The sequence below is a fragment of the Buceros rhinoceros genome, unplaced genomic scaffold (assembly GCF_000710305.1).
Source record: "Buceros rhinoceros silvestris isolate BGI_N320 unplaced genomic scaffold, ASM71030v1 scaffold9363, whole genome shotgun sequence".
Lineage (NCBI taxonomy): Eukaryota > Metazoa > Chordata > Aves > Bucerotiformes > Bucerotidae > Buceros > Buceros rhinoceros.
This window is the reverse complement of record NW_010402990.1, coordinates 1-16,975: the sequence shown is the minus strand read 5'-3', so window position 1 is coordinate 16,975 and position 16,975 is coordinate 1. Positions and strand designations below refer to the sequence as shown.

General features: G+C 39.4%; 1 protein-coding gene across 1 annotated transcript; it reads right to left on the bottom strand.

Moving 5' to 3' along the window:
• Positions 1–559: 559 nt before the first annotated feature.
• Positions 560–15,776, bottom strand: PDCD4 (programmed cell death 4 (neoplastic transformation inhibitor)). Its single transcript, XM_010132827.1, has 12 exons — positions 15,628–15,776; positions 14,361–14,454; positions 10,718–11,014; positions 10,068–10,162; positions 8,246–8,359; positions 7,725–7,946; positions 7,365–7,462; positions 5,770–5,884; positions 4,841–4,948; positions 3,668–3,778; positions 2,659–2,798; positions 560–1,306 (listed from the first exon to the last, which is right to left on the bottom strand). Exons 2-12 carry the CDS (start codon positions 14,398–14,400, stop codon positions 1,246–1,248), a joined length of 1,401 nt encoding a protein of 466 aa, XP_010131129.1. The 5' UTR covers positions 14,401–14,454; positions 15,628–15,776; the 3' UTR covers positions 560–1,245.
• Between the last annotated feature and the right edge of the window lie 1,199 nt (positions 15,777–16,975).

Genomic DNA, 16,975 nt, shown 5'->3' with positions numbered 1-16,975 from the left:
GGTTCGCTACGAGCGCCACTTCTCGCTCCCAACGCGACGTTGTAAAAGCACCTTTAGTTTGCCGAGTCTGACGGGTACGGGAAGCCTGGCAGGTGCTGCCCCAGGGCCAGGCCCCGGCGGACAGCGGGAGGAGGCGGGTTATGCCGCCCCGCCGGTCTCGTAAGGGCTGACGATCTCCCGGAGCACAGCCCGCGCCCGGCCCGTCAGGGCTCTTCCCAGCATGTCTGAGCTCCGGCAATCTTGACACAAAGCTCGAAACCGTAACGGAGCAGGAGGGGTTCCATGGTGTTGCTGTCGGAGAGGCTTCCCTAGATCTGTCTTGTCCTTCAGAAGGGGCTCAGCAGAGCTGCACCATACAGACAGTGTCAGACTATCCCGTGCCAGCCTAAACGCTTCCACCCAAGTCACTTGTTCTCAAAACCACATCTGGTAAATTTAACACCCAGTGCTCTTCTGCAGATTGCAATACAAAAGGGAGGTGTGATTGCACACACTTCAGAGATCTGATCACAATTACATTTATTCTGTTAAAAAAAAAAGAGGCATAGAGGAGAGCTTCACAAAAAATATTTTTTAATATGTTTTATCAGAACTTTTCACTTTTCCAGTTACATAGAAAAAAAGACAAGTTTGGTATGAGGGGGTTAAAACCAACCAGTGTTCTCCCCTGGAACTGATGCATTAATCTTATAACCCAACTTATTTTCTTGGGCTCTCTGAAACAAAGAAATAGCTCCTTTTCCTCCCAAAGCACAGCACATTTCTTCAGCAGCAATGGAAATGGGATCACAGCAGCTTAACTTGACCCTTCTATAAAGCTTCATATAAACCAGTGATTTTATGATGACAACACTGTCCTTGAAAACAAGAGCAGCAGACAGACATTGATGCGAAGATGGAATGATTAGGTCATAAATGTTTGTATGGCACTTAAAAAGATAGCTTATCTGAAGGCACCACCACAGCGGAGTGGCCAGTTGTTCTAGTATATGCCCAAAGAAAGAAGTTTTCTTTCTGAAATTTATAAAACTATTAAAAAAAAAAAGAAAACCACAAAAACGATTTGTACCCAAAACATATGCTTTTAAAAAAATATGAACTGTGCTAAGCAACTCTTACAATTTTGGTATATCGTGTGTATACGTACATACACACACACACCAAAAGAGCATGCGTGTCTGTGTGTATATATAGTTAGCTATTTTCCCTTTAAACGCGTAAGGCTTCAGGAGCTGGTCCCGACACTCAGTAGCTTTCTAGCTTAAGACGACCTCCATCTCCTTCACTCACAAAACGCTTTCTGCCCCTATAAGAAAGGAGAAAGTCTCTTTTCAGTAATTCAAAATAGCATTGCTTGTTTTTTCTCTTACTGAGAAGAATACTCTTTTGGTCTTGGGAGTCAAGGTGTGCAAGTTCAGCAAGATCAGCTGATAATTCTTGACCACTGATAAATTGCTTAAGATTCAGATGGATTTTACAGAATCACCTGGTTGGAAGAGATCATCGAGTCCAGCCATTCACCCTGCACTGCCACGGTCCCTCACATCTAGGTTTATTGGCAAGAACCTTTTCAAAATCTGCGCTGTCAAGCGCTTTATACTTTGTCCACGTTTTAATGTTCACTCTTGTAAAAGATGCTAGTTTGAAAGCCTAGGAATTGTGGTTTTCTACCCAAAACTGATGTACATAAGCCAGAAATGCCCCTCAGCATATTAATGGTAACTGAAGTACCGTCAAGCTTTTGTTGCAGTGATGACTGTCAACCCTCCCACACCCCAAACCCACAGAGCACTCGATACCAAGATAGACACAAACTCAAGTGTGAAGTCCACAAATGGAGGGTGGTTTTGATAAACATTTCAAAATGCAAATTTATCACAAGCTGTCGAGATGGTTTAAGAAACTACAGAAAACACCCAAACAGGCAGAGTTCTATCTCATAGATGGTATTCCTGATGCATAGAATTGGGAATAATAGTTCTGTCATATTAAAAGATTTACGTGTATTCCCCACAGGAGATGAAACCTGGTAATCATACTGTGACCAGTGAGGAGAGCACAGGATACTGGTTAGCTACACTTCAAACAACACTAGGTCTGCTATTGAGCAAGTGAACTAAGGAACCAAAAGTACTATAACAAACCACATGACAAATACAAAGGGATCAGGTGTGTAGAACTTATTCCACGTAAGTGTCCCAGTTCCTTCAGACAAACATGAGAACTGGTTGTCTCGTTCTAGAACTCTATTCATGACATTTGGTATATTTAAACCATTTTTAAGCAATTTTGTTTTCACATTATTTTTTCCGCTGTCACCTGCATGCATCATTGTGACTCTTCCATCTCAGTACTGCACTGATCTCTACCAAGCAAATCATCAAAACAGAGGAGGGCTGGACCTTCCTCTTCTGGGGAGCATACAGGCCTACTGCCTGGGACACACCAGAGGCTCACTCTCCGCAGTGTTTATCCCAGCCTCCACTTCCTATCGGTGCAGCTTCTTAATAAACCATTTACCAGTCCAGCCCTCTGCTTCTCCACCCACCACAGTTTCCAGTTCCAATCTGTAATACTTCAGTCGTAAGATCCAGCTTTCTGTTACCCACAGCGGGCACAAGAAGCAGTGCCTTTACCCATCTACAATCAAACACGTACCTTGAAGGACAGAGGTCCCTCAGTGGTTTGGAGATTATTCCAGCCTGAAAGCACTCCTCTACAAACCGCTCAAGCACAGAATAGGAGTGTGGCACATCCAGGTTAATATCTGGGATTTCACGGTAAACTCGTTCATAGCCCTGCAGTGTGAGAAGTCAGATAATGATCTGGTTATGCTATGATTTTATTACAAATTTTTTAAATACCCTTTTGCACTCGGGATTTATTTTTCAATGTAGTTTCATTTACGCTATGAACAGTTTCAACAAACTTAAAGCAGAGCAGCTGCAAGTCAGTAGAAAAGCAAGGTACAGAATGTGTAAGATAGCCTGGCTGCTGTCGCATGGCTAGTAATACAAGGAAGAAAAAATTATTTTTCTTCCATGTAAATGAAGAAAATGTGGCTATAAGTTTATGCAGTGAAGGAAACACTGGTGACAATCAGAGATGAGTCCATCACTTGCCACCAGCAGCATGGCTGGATAAATCTTGACACAAGTCTTTGTGCGGTACCTAGCTTGCCCTGGGACAGAACAGCTGTCCTATATTCATACCTAGAAGCAGAACCAGCAATGATCCCAACTGTGAAAAGTATTAGCTGTTCCAATTGACATTTGCAATTAAGTGGGTCCTTACTGTACTACTTCAAATAAGAAGAACTACTAGGTAAAAAGAAAACTTCTATTTAAGAAAAAAAACAAAGTTACATTGCAGCATTTTAGATGATGAGTTTTAAGCACTCAAATGCATAAAAGCAGTTGAAAATCTTTGAGGATTCAAACATTCTGTACCATGCACTTCTATAAAGAGCTAATACTCAAAATTGATCTGCACTTCTTCCAGTACAAGTACGGTACATATGTCAGTCACAGGTGTCTGTGAACAACCACGGAGAATTGAAGAAAAAAAGTAGCAGTCAACAAGAGTACAAGCAGTACTTAAGAGAAGGTAAAAGCTATACAAATTTTGGAAGACCTTACCCCAACTCCAAATACCACACTTAACTTACCCTTTTCATTTGGTCCACAGTAATGACAGAAGACTTCCAGAGAGATTTCAGCAAATCCAGTACCATTTTAAAGGTCTTTTCGCCAGTGGACTCCAAAACCATTACAATGGCCTAAAACACACCATGCAAACATTTGAACTAAAAAGAAAACTGCTTCAAGTACCTGCTGTGTCAGCCTATGAGGTGTGAAAAGGGGTGACTGCATTACTGCGTGTTTTCTGGGGAGACAAGTCCATTTGTAACATCCACTCACAATTTCAGTTTATTACTATTATTTGAAAAGAAAAATTGTTGAAAAGTTATTTGAATAAAGTTAAATGGTATGGAAAACCAGAAGGGACTAGACAGAGCGAAAAGCATCGCCTTCCTGGCTGGGTTTGAAAGATACATGACTTATGGTTGCTGCAGCACAGACAGCAATTCATTAATTTTGTATGTATGATTACTTTGTGATTTTAGAAGAGCTTAAGAAGTTCAAAATCTACAGATCTCCACAAGCCCCATCAACTAAAAGGACTCTGTTTTTCTATCGTGAAGGAATTCTAAAAGGAGTAAATGTACTGAAAAGAAAATTTTGTAGATCGTGGGTGTTTGGCTTTATTGGTAAACAACCATTTCCCAATGTGGCAGATGAAAGAGTACAAATGGGAACAGTTTCCCAGATACAGCAAAGCAGATCTTTCCCTCATATAGTCTGATTCTGGAATATCTCAGAGCTTCTACAAATGTGCTAGATGGAACAACTGCACCCTCTAGAACTTAATGGAAACAGGTAACACCTATTAGAATACCCAAATACCTGAAACTAAAAGGAAATAAACACACCAAAACAAAGCAAGGCTTTTTGAGCAATTCCTCAGCAGAAAATAAACTGAGCTCTTATTTTTCAGGAATCTATAATAATCTGAATTAATTAAATGAATATTAATTAAATGAAATTAAATTAATGTAAATTAAATGAAATTAATTAAATAAATGAATTAAATTAAGTAATTCTGGGCCTTCCCCCAGTAAGCAGCAGCTTACTTGCACTATGTGCACACAAGCCATTAACTTTACATGAAACAGTTTAGTTATCCAGATAACATTGGAACATTTGCGTGCGCACACCAAAACCAAACCAAACCTGTTGGTATTACGACAGTTACTAAAGGGACTCTGATTTCTCCTTACTTCATACACAAGTTCGTGGTGAAAATGGGGTACTTCCAGTTCCTGGAGACAACGTTCCGCTTCCAGTACATCTCCGGAAAGCAAATACTCTTTCAGCAACATATCAATCTATTGGATTTTAAAACAAACAGAAATCCCAACACTAATGAGATACAGAATGCAAAAGCTGTCAACTGTTCTGATAATCTGCAGTCAGCCCAGCAGCAAGTTAGTTTCTGAAACTTGCTGGCAGAGTTTTTATAAATTAAATTAGATTGAGACATTATCAGCAACCTGAAACACAGTGTAAGCCAAATACCTATCAACAGTATTAATACTGTTGACACACAAGCACGAAAAGCATTGCTTCATAAGATGCACATCAACTTAAAAGGTCGATCTGGGTGTGATTAAGTTCATCTTCTCTCCTGAACTCTTTTCTCCTATCATCTGTTACCGTCACAATGTGGAAACTGTAACATGACCTTTTCTTTTAAATCTGCCTACTTCATAGCATGGATCTCCAAACATTTGTGATTCTTCCTCTCTGTTTTTCTGACTTATTACTGTGCTTTTAATCACTGATGCCAAGAAATAATAATAGTTTATCTAGTTTAGCCAGTTTTATCTTGGATCTTCTAATTGCTTCACCATTTTATACTGTCAGCTCTTAAAAAGCTAAGTGCTTAAAGTTTTGCTTAAAGCGAAAATAAATTTATAAATAAATACAATATATATACATATATATGTTCCTAGCACTGACAAATACTACAAAATCATCAACATTATACAAAGTAGTTTTTAAAAACCTATGTAGATAAATAAAAAGTCAAAACACTCAAGACATCATTTTGCTACAGGATATATGTATCTCTTCAGCCCACCCCAAACAAGAAAAGCTCAGACAAACGCTAAACTCTGGAGAGAAGCGTTTTGTCAGCGTCACCTACCTCTTTAACAAGATGTTTCACAGACTGCTGGCCACCTCCTGTCCCCCACACGTTGTCTATACGCTTCCCACCCTTTGTCACACTCAGCAACACAGTAGCTCGGTCCAACGCAGCTCTAGAAAGCAAAAGTTGGGTTTTAAAAAGTTATTACAAACGTCATTAAAAGGCTTCTGTAACCTCCCCCACTGCCATTCCTCTTTGGGCAGTGACCAGATCCCTGGGAAGCAGTCAGAATTATCAGCTCCATGGGGACACTGGATCAACAGTGTCTAGCTGCCCACATTCTCTTTCTGCCACCTCTATGCTTTTGGTTATACCATGCTAAGGACAGGTAACAATCCTGTGATGGTAGCAGGTCTGAATCATCAGTGCAGAACCTGAAACATCCTCACAAGAAATAACTTAATATTTTCTTAGGTAGAGATGGTTTCTATCTGGGTTTCTCTAAGAATGCAGCTTGGCATACGTATCTCTAACCAGAGACTTGAGTTGCTTCCGAACTGAAGAACAGCTTTTCTAATGAAATAGTTTCCGTTTGGGTCTAAAGAGTTGCAAAACTTTGACAACTTAAGCCAAAACAGCACTTCAGGAGGCAAATATGCATTTGCAGAAAGATGGTGAGAACTAGGGAAACTTGCCATTTTGCGGAGAAAAGAACAAAAAAGGAAGTAAGGTGAAAAAAAGAAATCTCAGATCCAGTTAAGCACCAAGCAGCTAAAGAAGGAACAGTTATTCCAGTTCTCATACTGGGGGCTAGTCAATGACAATAACTCTATTCACCAAGACTTAATGAGCAGAAAAGACCGGCCAAGGAATAGCAAAGGCAGTGAAGCATCCCAGATGTCCAGTGTGCAGGCTGCAATCCTTCAAGTCACAGCAGACATCTGTATAACTGACAATTTTCATGATTTGAATACTCAAGTTAACCAGCTAAGCATTTCCCTGCCTTCTGAAAGGACCCAACTATAATCATTACAAATGGAGCTCTGAGAAGCTTCAGTAGTTATTAATGCTAGTTAACAGCTAAAGCTAGTTATTAATGTCCCTCTTTTGTCAGAGACTGCTCCTTCAAACTTCTCACCCTGTCGTGGAAAACAATTACACTTCTTGATGAATAAAGCATTACACTGAAAGTCTGAGAAGGCCCTGCATGAGCTTCAAACCTTTAAAAGGCAAAACATTCAATCCCTTGTGTATTTCACAACATATTTACAGCATCTGTCCTGATGTTATATTTAATCACTAATCACATTAAAGCTTTTTCTAAGGACAAAACCTTCTATAATCCCTTCTTGTTTCAGCTTATTTTTTTCAGCCTCAAATGTAATCTGGACAACAAACTCTGCAAGCTGAACTCAAATGTATTAATTCATTTTTCAGGCACTTTCAGTACTTCTCCTCTGACCTGAGCTGTTCTGGATTTTGTTGTTGTTGTAGACTTTGTGGATTTCTCTTTTATAATCTTAAATTTAAAAATAGGAAGTTACAGAGAACCATAGGCTTTATCCTGAAGTCCTAAATTCCTGATCATCACCGTTGGCCTTTGGGACTGGAATAGAAAACTCTTAGCTATACAGAGAAAACAACAAAGTTACCGAGCTTGGACGCAATCCACAGTGCCTTTGTAGCCATCTATGTAGGTACTGCTTAGAATCCCATCTCCAACAGCTCTAGCTATGAACTGGCCCACCAACTGCAACAGAACGGAAACATCTTAATTAAACCTTGAATTTCAAAGTAATTCTAAGTAGACAATTATAATGTGCTTTGTTTTTAGATTTTATTTAAATGAGCCATCTCAAAGTAAAAACACCACCTGGGAAGTGAGAGATTACAGACAACAAGACAATCCATAGACAGTTTATAAAATACACAGTCTATTTACTTGATCAATTTTAGCCACAATGTGAAAGAAAAAAGCTTTTGACTACTAGCATAAAACTTCACAAATGTACCTGTGGTGCTCTGGGAGAATCCAACACCAATTCAGGTAGTTCTTTCAGCAGTCTATCAAAGGATTTTTCCACATCAGTTTTGCTTACTACTGTCCCGCAAAGGTCAGAGATGAGCTTAGATGTCATTTCCCTGTGACTAGCCTTCCCTTCTAATGCCAGGGAAACAGCCAGCACTGGCACACTGTATTTCATTTCACCAAGGTTTAAATTCTTCAGCATCTCCTAAATCAGATTGGAAAAAACAAAGCAGATTAAGATTTCATAATTTTATTACATAAATAGATATTATGTAATAGTATTTAAATATATACATAATTATATGCTTATGTTTAAATATTTACATATATGCTTCTGCTCATGTAATTAATACAACTGCTTAGGAATTCTTTCTGCATGTTTCTTGCCAGCATCTCTATACACTCATTTATAGCTAGCAGTTGGATTCCATTGTATGCTACAGGTTTGCAGCTATGGCTACAGCTGCAACCTAAAACAAAGTAGTAAAAAAGCACGTGACATACCGAAACTTCATTAGTATCTCCATGTTCAAAATACTCCTGAATGATTGGTGTTAAAGTTTTTTCAAATGCTCTTTCATCCAGAGGTAAAACTACCGTTTCATAGACACAGTTCTCCTATTTTAAAAGACAACAAAAGCACATATCCTTTTGTAAACAGTACTGTCTCTTCTTACGTCTTATGCAGTACTAATAGCATTAAAATAATCTTCCTAAATCATTAATGCTTTAGTCTTGGCAGTCAGTATTCAGCCAGAAAACATCAGATTGTGTCTCTACCATTAAAGTGTGGACGTTGCTGGCTAAATCTAATGCTGCTTATATGGTTACTGTTAGTTGCACTCCACTGCAAGGCTGAATTTACTGCTAAATGATGAACACCCTAAACTCTCTTCCTAGGATTTTGCTGACACCACGTGAACGCAGAAATCAATCACCTACGTACTACGCACTGAAGGGAGAGCAACAAAAACTGTCCCAGCCCAGCAGATCACCATGCCACAGCACGAGATGTAACTTTCAGCACCTTTCCCTGCAAGTAGCACTCCAGTCCCTGACAGCAAGTTCTCCTCCTCCTTAGTGACTGAGACCAGACAGGCGATAGCATGTATAAATCAGAGAAAATGCATTTTCAGAACAGTTCCAAGTGAAGACATTCCCTGAGGTGGAAAAAGAATCACACAGCGACTGCCTCCTGTATAACCTGGTCCTGCAAAGTTCCAGCATGACCAGATCTCCCCGCTGTAATTCAGTTCCCTGCTCTTCACTAACTACAGCAGTAACATTCAGAGCAATACTACAGATTACAGAAATCTGAACAAAGAAGTTTTCCAACTAATACTTAATGGAAAGAAGCTTTCCATGATCCCGAGGTCCAAAAGCCTATCCTCCCATCACATCCATCTCTGTTCACAACCTTAGAAAAGCTAAGCATACCAAGTTCCATTGAATACTCACTCTTCATTAAACTTTCTTTTATGCACTGATCAGCTTCATTTTTAATACCTATCTGTTAATGTGAGGTGTTGAACTGCAGGGAAAAAATGGACACTGGAAGGTTTTGATATTCCCACATACCATGTATGGCTACAACAAACAGCCTCTGCTCTAAGGACACCACCATCGCCCTGCTTATGTTATACAGAATTTACTTATGGTCTCACAATTGTATTGATCTCAGAGACTTCAGTAATCTGTGTTTGTAAACAGTGTTTTCTTCCCTCAGATTTCATGTTATAAAGCTCCCTTGGCTTTCCCCTGATAATATGGCTGTACAGTACGATCTTCTCCAAATACTCTAAATAAACAGATGCGAACAAAACATTCAGGCTGTCAACTTTGCAGTAGTTTGAAGTGTTTATACCAAGGAAATATAAGACATGGGGAGAGTTGGGAATACAGGGAAGAGAAAAATCTGTAAAAGGATACTGTCCCCCTACTAAAACTCCTGACTTGAGAAAGTCTGTGTTGCATTTTTAACATGGCGCCTGATTGCACTATGGAGCAGCACTGCAACATCCACCTCCATGGGAACCAGCAGTGAGGAATGCACCAGGGAAAAGGGTGCAGCCTAGTCAGGCATGGAAAGAGGGCTCATGGGGTAAGGTTTGAGAGTATTCTACTGTAACACTTGTACACCAGTCAGTGCACAAGTCTTTAGCCAACAGCCCATTCTTGAACATAAAAATGAACATTTAGTACTGCCAGGCTGGCATTCACATCTCTCAAAAGGTCAATTATATAGGTCATATTAATATAAGCATCACAGCAACTGAAATCAATAAAAGCAATAAAAAACAACACTGCAAAAAAATGATTTGCCTACCTGGTCATCATCATAATTAGGATCCTTAATATCTACTTCTTCGACATCATACACTTGACCTGGTGTTCCCCAAACTCCTTTACCACCTGCTCCACCTAGCAAAATATGGCACAGTAAACAAGGAGCACCACAAAGAACACTTCTGAGTTCAGTCTAACTTCTTTCCCTTAAAGAGTGATGTATATCACTGCCTGTCCCCACCTCCTGACTCCTAACAATGTATGCTGAAAATGGTGTGTGACATGTGACATGTTCCCACTTTAGTATCCAGTCCTTTCATCACTTTCCAGTAAGATACTAAAAGCAGTATTAAACTGCACAAGAATTAACGGAGGTTAAAGCTGAACTCTTCAAATATTACTATGCTTTAAGTTGGCATTAACAGTCCTGTGAACCACCACAGTTCAAATGTGTGTATTAAATTTGCTAAGAAAAGGTACTTACCTTAAAGTTAATTGTTGATATACATACAAAACGTTCTGATAAGAAAGACACCTACTATTATCTCCTATTGTCACCTGCTATCTAACATAAAGAACCAAATGCCTGCACAGAGACTGGTTTATGAAAATGATTCCCAGTGGAAAAAAAACCACTATGTTTTGGACAGGTTCTTTATCATGCTCCCCTCTTCACTAAGCTACACCAACCTTTCTTCGGCAGACCTCTTCCCTTCCCAGACCGGGATCGCCTGTCCAGGAGTTTCCCTTTTGGGCTCGTTGGTACAACTCCAACCTTAAGTGTCTCTCCATTGTCACTAACAGAGTCTCCTCTCCCAGAATCTCTAGAAGAATTTTTCCTCAACCGTCTCTTTGCTTTAGCGTTTATTTTGGCTTCAGTAATTGAAGTTGCAGGAATCCAGTTTCCATTGATCTCAGTCTTTCGTTCCTCAGAGCCACCATTTTCTTCGTCACCAGAAAATGGAGCATCACTTAGATTCTCAAGTTCTTAAAAAAGAGACACAGCAGAAAAGAAATCTCTTATAGTTTTATGTTAGAATACCAAAAACCATAACATTTAAAAAGGATTACATTAAATAGAACTTTCATTTCCACAGTGTTAAGGCAAATGATATTGTCTTTAAAATACATCTACACATCATAGTAATAAGGAGTTCCTTCTTTCCATGCACAAACTATCCACAATCTAAGCAGAGCACATGTTAGGAGTTGGAAGGCAAATGAATAAACCATTTATAAACAGGTAGACCCGTTTTTTTTCTGTAGACCAGAAAACTCCACCCTTTTTCAACAAAAACCATCACAACTCCTCAGTGTGCAAGATCTAAATGCCTAGTTCTCCCTCCATCCACTCATCTCTTGATTTAGAAACAAAACTGCCAATACAGTAAATTCTTAAAGAACTCACTAATGTTAACAGACTAGTCACTATAGTGGAATTAATTTCCTAAATCATCACCTCATCACCTAAAACATTCCCCTCATTCAAGGAATTTCAAACACAGCTCACCAGCTGGAAAAGCAATGATTTAGACTCACAAGAATATAGAAGTACCACTACTTTTGTTTTTAAAGTTATGCAAAAATAAATACCATTTAATACAAAGCCTGGGGAGTTCAGTAATGGAGTCATAGAACTAAGTCTTTTAAAACAGTGTGATCTTGCTGCTGCTTCTCTGTGGATTGCCCCTCACTGTAGCTTTTGTCAAGACTGTTTCTGAAATGGCCATGGTTTATTCCCCAGCACAATCATATATAGTAGATAACTAGCTTTGTTTCATACCCAACAACAAACTCTCTCACAATGTAAAGATCTGTACATGTCTCAGAGCACTGAGAAATGCAGTAATTTCACTCCTTCAGGAAGTTAATGCACATTTAAAATTCAGATCTAATGTCTTCTTTCTCATAAAGGCTGTCCCCCACTTAAGCTGTATGATCCAGTGGAGTATCTTATTGAGAGCATTAGAAACAAAAGCCTTTCAAAGTTCTTCTTCCCTTTGCTAACCTGTCAAGACAAAAAAAAAGCACCTGGGGACCTATTTACATTCCAGTTAGTACCCTGAGAGTCCTTGAAAACTGGAAAACACACAGGTGAAAGAACAGCCTCATCTCTCTCACAGCCCTTCTTCAGGATTCAGTAGACTCTCAAAGGTACAACCTATAGCCCCAACCCAAGAAAGTGCAATGATGAGGCAGGCAGAAGCAGCTCCTTTTCCCGCTGTGCCAAGCTGGCTTTACAGAAAGATTCACTGCCATAAACCCAGCACATTTGAACTTAGCTGAACGTATTACTTCACCATTCCAATACGTTCTAATTAGCAACAGTCATTTGGCAATACTTCTCAGAACTATATTTTTTTAATTCAAAACAGATTCAGGAAAAGTTGTTTTGAAAGCAAAGAGCACTAATGTAACATTTCCAACCTTGAAGTATTTACCTATATCAAAGAGGATACTACACAACAAAACTAAAAGTTTGATGCAACTGCCTCCTTCATGATTGAAGAAATAACTTAGATACTAGTGTGCACTGATGTGGATGCTACAGCTGAACAGTAATGCAGCCATTCCAGTCTAAGCTTCATCTTTCCACTCATTACTCCCACAAAAGCATTCCTTTTATGCTCGCAGCAAGCTAAAGAAGAAAAGCATGCATCACATCCAGGAAAAGTTTCCCCACAAGAAGCTTTCTCAGTTTGTCTAACATTTTGATAAAACAATGAGAGATTTACATAAAGCTAGCAGAGGGGAAAAAAAGAACAAACCCAAACAGAACAAGTTTCCTTCCTCTCACTCCCCAGGGAGACCCCATCAGCACAACCAGTTCATCTCAACACATGAATGTGAATTCTTCACGTCCACTCTTCCTTGAATTTCTCCAGTTTAGACCTGCAATCTGGCTGTCCAGGAACTACACTCTTTAATGAACACATCCTTTTTTCCTCAGTTTCCAAAGAAAATGGCCAACAATTAACACAAGTCAATCCTGAATCTGACGACTACGGATAAAAGGAGAGGCTACAGTACAACCTCCTTACCCAAACCCGATCTCGGGTTCAAGACTAAAGGAAATCCTGCACAGGAAACATCCACCCGTAAGACTTAGTATTTCTCACTGCATACTAAACTGGTTTTTATGTAACACTATAGCTTTCAGCTGCAACCTCTTTTTCCATAATACTATAACCAGCAGGCTCTCCACTATTAGTTACCTAGTTAGGATGAAAATATAGCTTAAACAGATACACTAGTTTTCAGCAATTTTCTAAAACAAGGTAGTTTCATAAAAAGTACATATAAAATGATGCAGATCTTCCTTTCAGCTTCTCATTTTTATATCATATAACACACATACATGAGCAATAACAGTGTTCTATAAACTTCAAGACTTTGCTTACTATATATTAAAAAGTTATCAAAATTTGTTACCCTGCTATTAAGCCTAGCAGGCACACTAAAAATCTGTGCTTTTATGGTGCTGCCTTAATTAACAAAGCATTCGACAAGTCCTTACTCACACACAAATTTCATTTGACCAAATTAGGTCAATTTTGATATCGAACATTTCCCACCTATTATCCACATATAATTCTAAAAGGCTGAGAAGCAAGGTATTGCCCACATTAAACTAATTCTGGTTTAAAATAAGAGGTCATAGGGAGCACATTTCCACATCAACTGCATTACATACCACCTTCACATTTATACAATTTTTTTCCTGAAAAACATTTAAAAACTACAAAATCTCTTTGGTATAAAAAGGTCAGTGCAGATCATCATAACCCTTGAAAGACACAGAAAACAACACGAGAGTCTAATCTTGACTAAGCATTGGAAGCACAGTAACTATCACACGTTTGTGGTACAGACAGAACAGTCAGTTCAGGGCACTCTCTAACAGGTACTCGGTGAATTCTTCCCATGCCAGCCCACACCTTTCATCATTTGTTTCCTATAATTTTAACCTGAACAGCTATATAAAAGCAGCATTTATACCTCTTAAATGCACCTAACACATTTTACTTTTGAAGTTATTCTCTTCTTCACACCAGCACTACCAGAAGTCAGATGGTAAGGAGTTCAGAGTCACTACTATTTAGGAAGTTAAAGAAATGTTAACTTCATTATTTTAACAAATTTTGAAATAAATATCATCAAGCAGGACACTATGATACATAACTGAAAGAACTATTCTGTGACTTTCTGATGAAGATTTTTTTTTAAATTAAACCAGTACTGTTAAAAATTAACAGGTAATACAATTTTTCTACAGAGAACACTTCAAGTCAGCTAGCAATTTTAAGTAAAAAATACTGAAAATATTACTTACCTGGTGGGGTAATATAAATGTGTTCCTTTTCTACTTCCATAGCTGCTTAGAACTGACTGTGAAATGTAAAGTCTTAATGTTTTCCCTCCAAGACCTAAACAGAGAAGAAAAGCACTAGACTGAAACTTCAAGAAATGAAGAGCTGCAAAGGCTTCACTCACAAAATACAATGCAAAAAATAGGGGGTTTTAAGTTATAATTAACTACCAGTAACCACCGAAAAGTTCCTGGGAAGCTAAACAGTGTAACATGAGACAGCACCGCCCTCAAACACATCTATCTAAGCCTTGAAGTCTTAGCAGCTGTCAATTCTGTTGCTTATAAAGGAGGTACCAGGATAAAAGCCGTTATTTTAAGGGTGAAAGCCCTCTGGATGCAGCTTTTCTTAGTCGATAAAAGTCACCTCTATCAACTTAGACTGTCCTGTTCTGTAAAGTGGTTATCTACATGAGCATACAATATCAATGTTATAACTGCATCCACAAGAGAAATGTTCTTCAGGTGAACTATACTGATAAATTGGTACCAATTTATCGAGTTCAGACCAGCCCTTTTAAGACAAGCTATTTTTCGTTCCTCCCCTCAAGGACATAGTCTTTATGTTTTACTGTGTATGTACACACAGCTGTCAAGTTTTCACATCTGTGCTTCTCCTCCCTTCAAACATTCCTTACAACCACCACTCAATCTGCAAGGGATAAAGTTGAACATGTCTCTTTTTCTGTTTCTCTGTCTCTTCCCAGCAGCTGCTATTCTACAAACCACCCCATGTCACTGTGAACGAGATGGCATCATCAACCTTTCCTTTAGGTACCAAAAAAATTAAGCAGCTCCAGAACTCCCCATACACTTTTTCACCTGCAAGATTTTTACCAATCACCTCTTAGATCTATGAATATTACTGGTATTTGTGTCTGCCCCATAAGGATTCAGCAGCTTTTTCTTTTCTCCCTTTCTCATCTTTTGCTGCCCTAAAAAAACAGCTTACCGTTGAGTGGCAGGATTGTGACACCAAACAACAGCACTCCCTTCCCCTTTTCTGCTTTCCTTGTTTCCCTCTCTCATGCCCACTTGCCTACCACAGACCTATCAACTGCAAATGATTCATCGCAGACCGTTGGCAATAAACTCTGAGTTAGGGCACAGTACCAAGTTGTCATGATCTTGCATTTCCTAATATCAACCCAAACAGTTAACAGTTTTGTGTAATAAGAAGTCATCTCTGTCCCACACCATTTTTTTTGATAAATATTTTTTCCTGAGTTACCTCAATCAATCATTCAGGAGTTCTCAAGGGTTCCCAGTCACTGCTGGTTGAGAGAGTTTTTGTATGGATCTCAGTCTAATCTGAGCAAACTACCCTGTAAGAACACTTTTATTCTTCCTAGCGGAATGTTCCATCAGTTCTCCACCTCTTTGAAAAAGAAAAAAAAAAACTGTATTAAATAACAATCATGACTCTCATCATTTGTAAACAAGTCCTAAATTTCAAGTAAAGAAATACTTCTTCCATATAGGACCTTGACTGAAATTCTCCACCTATGGCAACATAACAAATAACAACACAATTTTCATATGCTGTCTGGTGGAGATTCAGCACCCTGCTTGGTTTGTAACAAGGGTGATGGAATAACTGAGCTTTACAATTCCTGTTGTCATGCTGATCAGGAGTCATACTCTTGATTTAGCAATGCACCCTTTCATTAACTCAAGACAACAGGTCTGCTGGACCTTCAGGATGCTGGTATTTATCACTGTACGAAAAAAAAAAAAAAAAAGAAAATCACTTTGTATTTCGTAGAGATATACCACACCGTTGCCAATCAACTGCAGAAGACAAACTGGAATCCTGCATTAAAAACATCAGAATAAATAATCCCAAAAATTTGTTAAAGAGATACGGGAACAAAATGCACAGAAGTGAATTTGAGCATCTGCAAAACAAGAATGCTGTAAGAGATCTTAAGTTAAACAGTGCTAAGAATAGTACTTTTAAACTAGTTCAGCAGATGAGGGTATTTCCCAAATCACTGAAAACCACGAATACAATACAATACTCTCAGCTCCCTACCACCACTGCATGTATTTTACCTAAACAGGCAATTCTACCCCAGCAGTTACATAGCAGCAAATTAACCTTTAGGAACACCACACGCTACAGAAGCAAGCTTCCAGAACTTATCAAGACTTTACATCTACGCAAAACATCCCTGAAGAACTTCCACAAAGCTTACACGATTCTTCTCTTCCCCCTAAGCAAACACTCTCCATCAACAAGGCTTTGGAGACCTGCAAATAGCAGCTGTTGTTCTGCATCCACACTCAAGTCTAACCAGGTAAGATTTAGCTACCCCGACAAAACCCGCACCGCTGGAAGAGATCAAAGGCGGAGCAACTCTGGCCCTTGAGAAAAGGCGTGACTGAGGGCCGGCGGGAGCACGGCTGGAGCAAGGCCCGCACAGGGCCCCGCCGCCTCACGCTCATACGGCAGCACAGGCCTGGCAGACGTTGACCCGTCTGGCTGCGGCCGAGGTGCACCCGCACCTCACGGAATGTGCCCGCGGCGACGCGGGGCTCGTAGTTCAGCCAAGCCCGGCTGCCACGGCCGAGCGACC

What these genes read in the sequence shown, in the direction of transcription:
- PDCD4 (XM_010132827.1), bottom strand. Translation starts at nt 14,400, where the DNA reads ATGGAAGTAGAAAAGGAACACATTTATATTACCCCACCAG. An exon ending in GTGGATTGCGTCCAAGCTCG is followed by an intron (nt 5,885 to 7,364) that starts GTAACTTTGTTG and finishes TTTGCTTTCTAG; the next exon opens with AGCTGCGTTGGACCGAGCTA. An exon ending in CTGTGGACCAAATGAAAAGG is followed by an intron (nt 2,799 to 3,667) that starts GTAAGTTAAGTG and finishes CTCACACTGCAG; the next exon opens with GGCTATGAACGAGTTTACCG.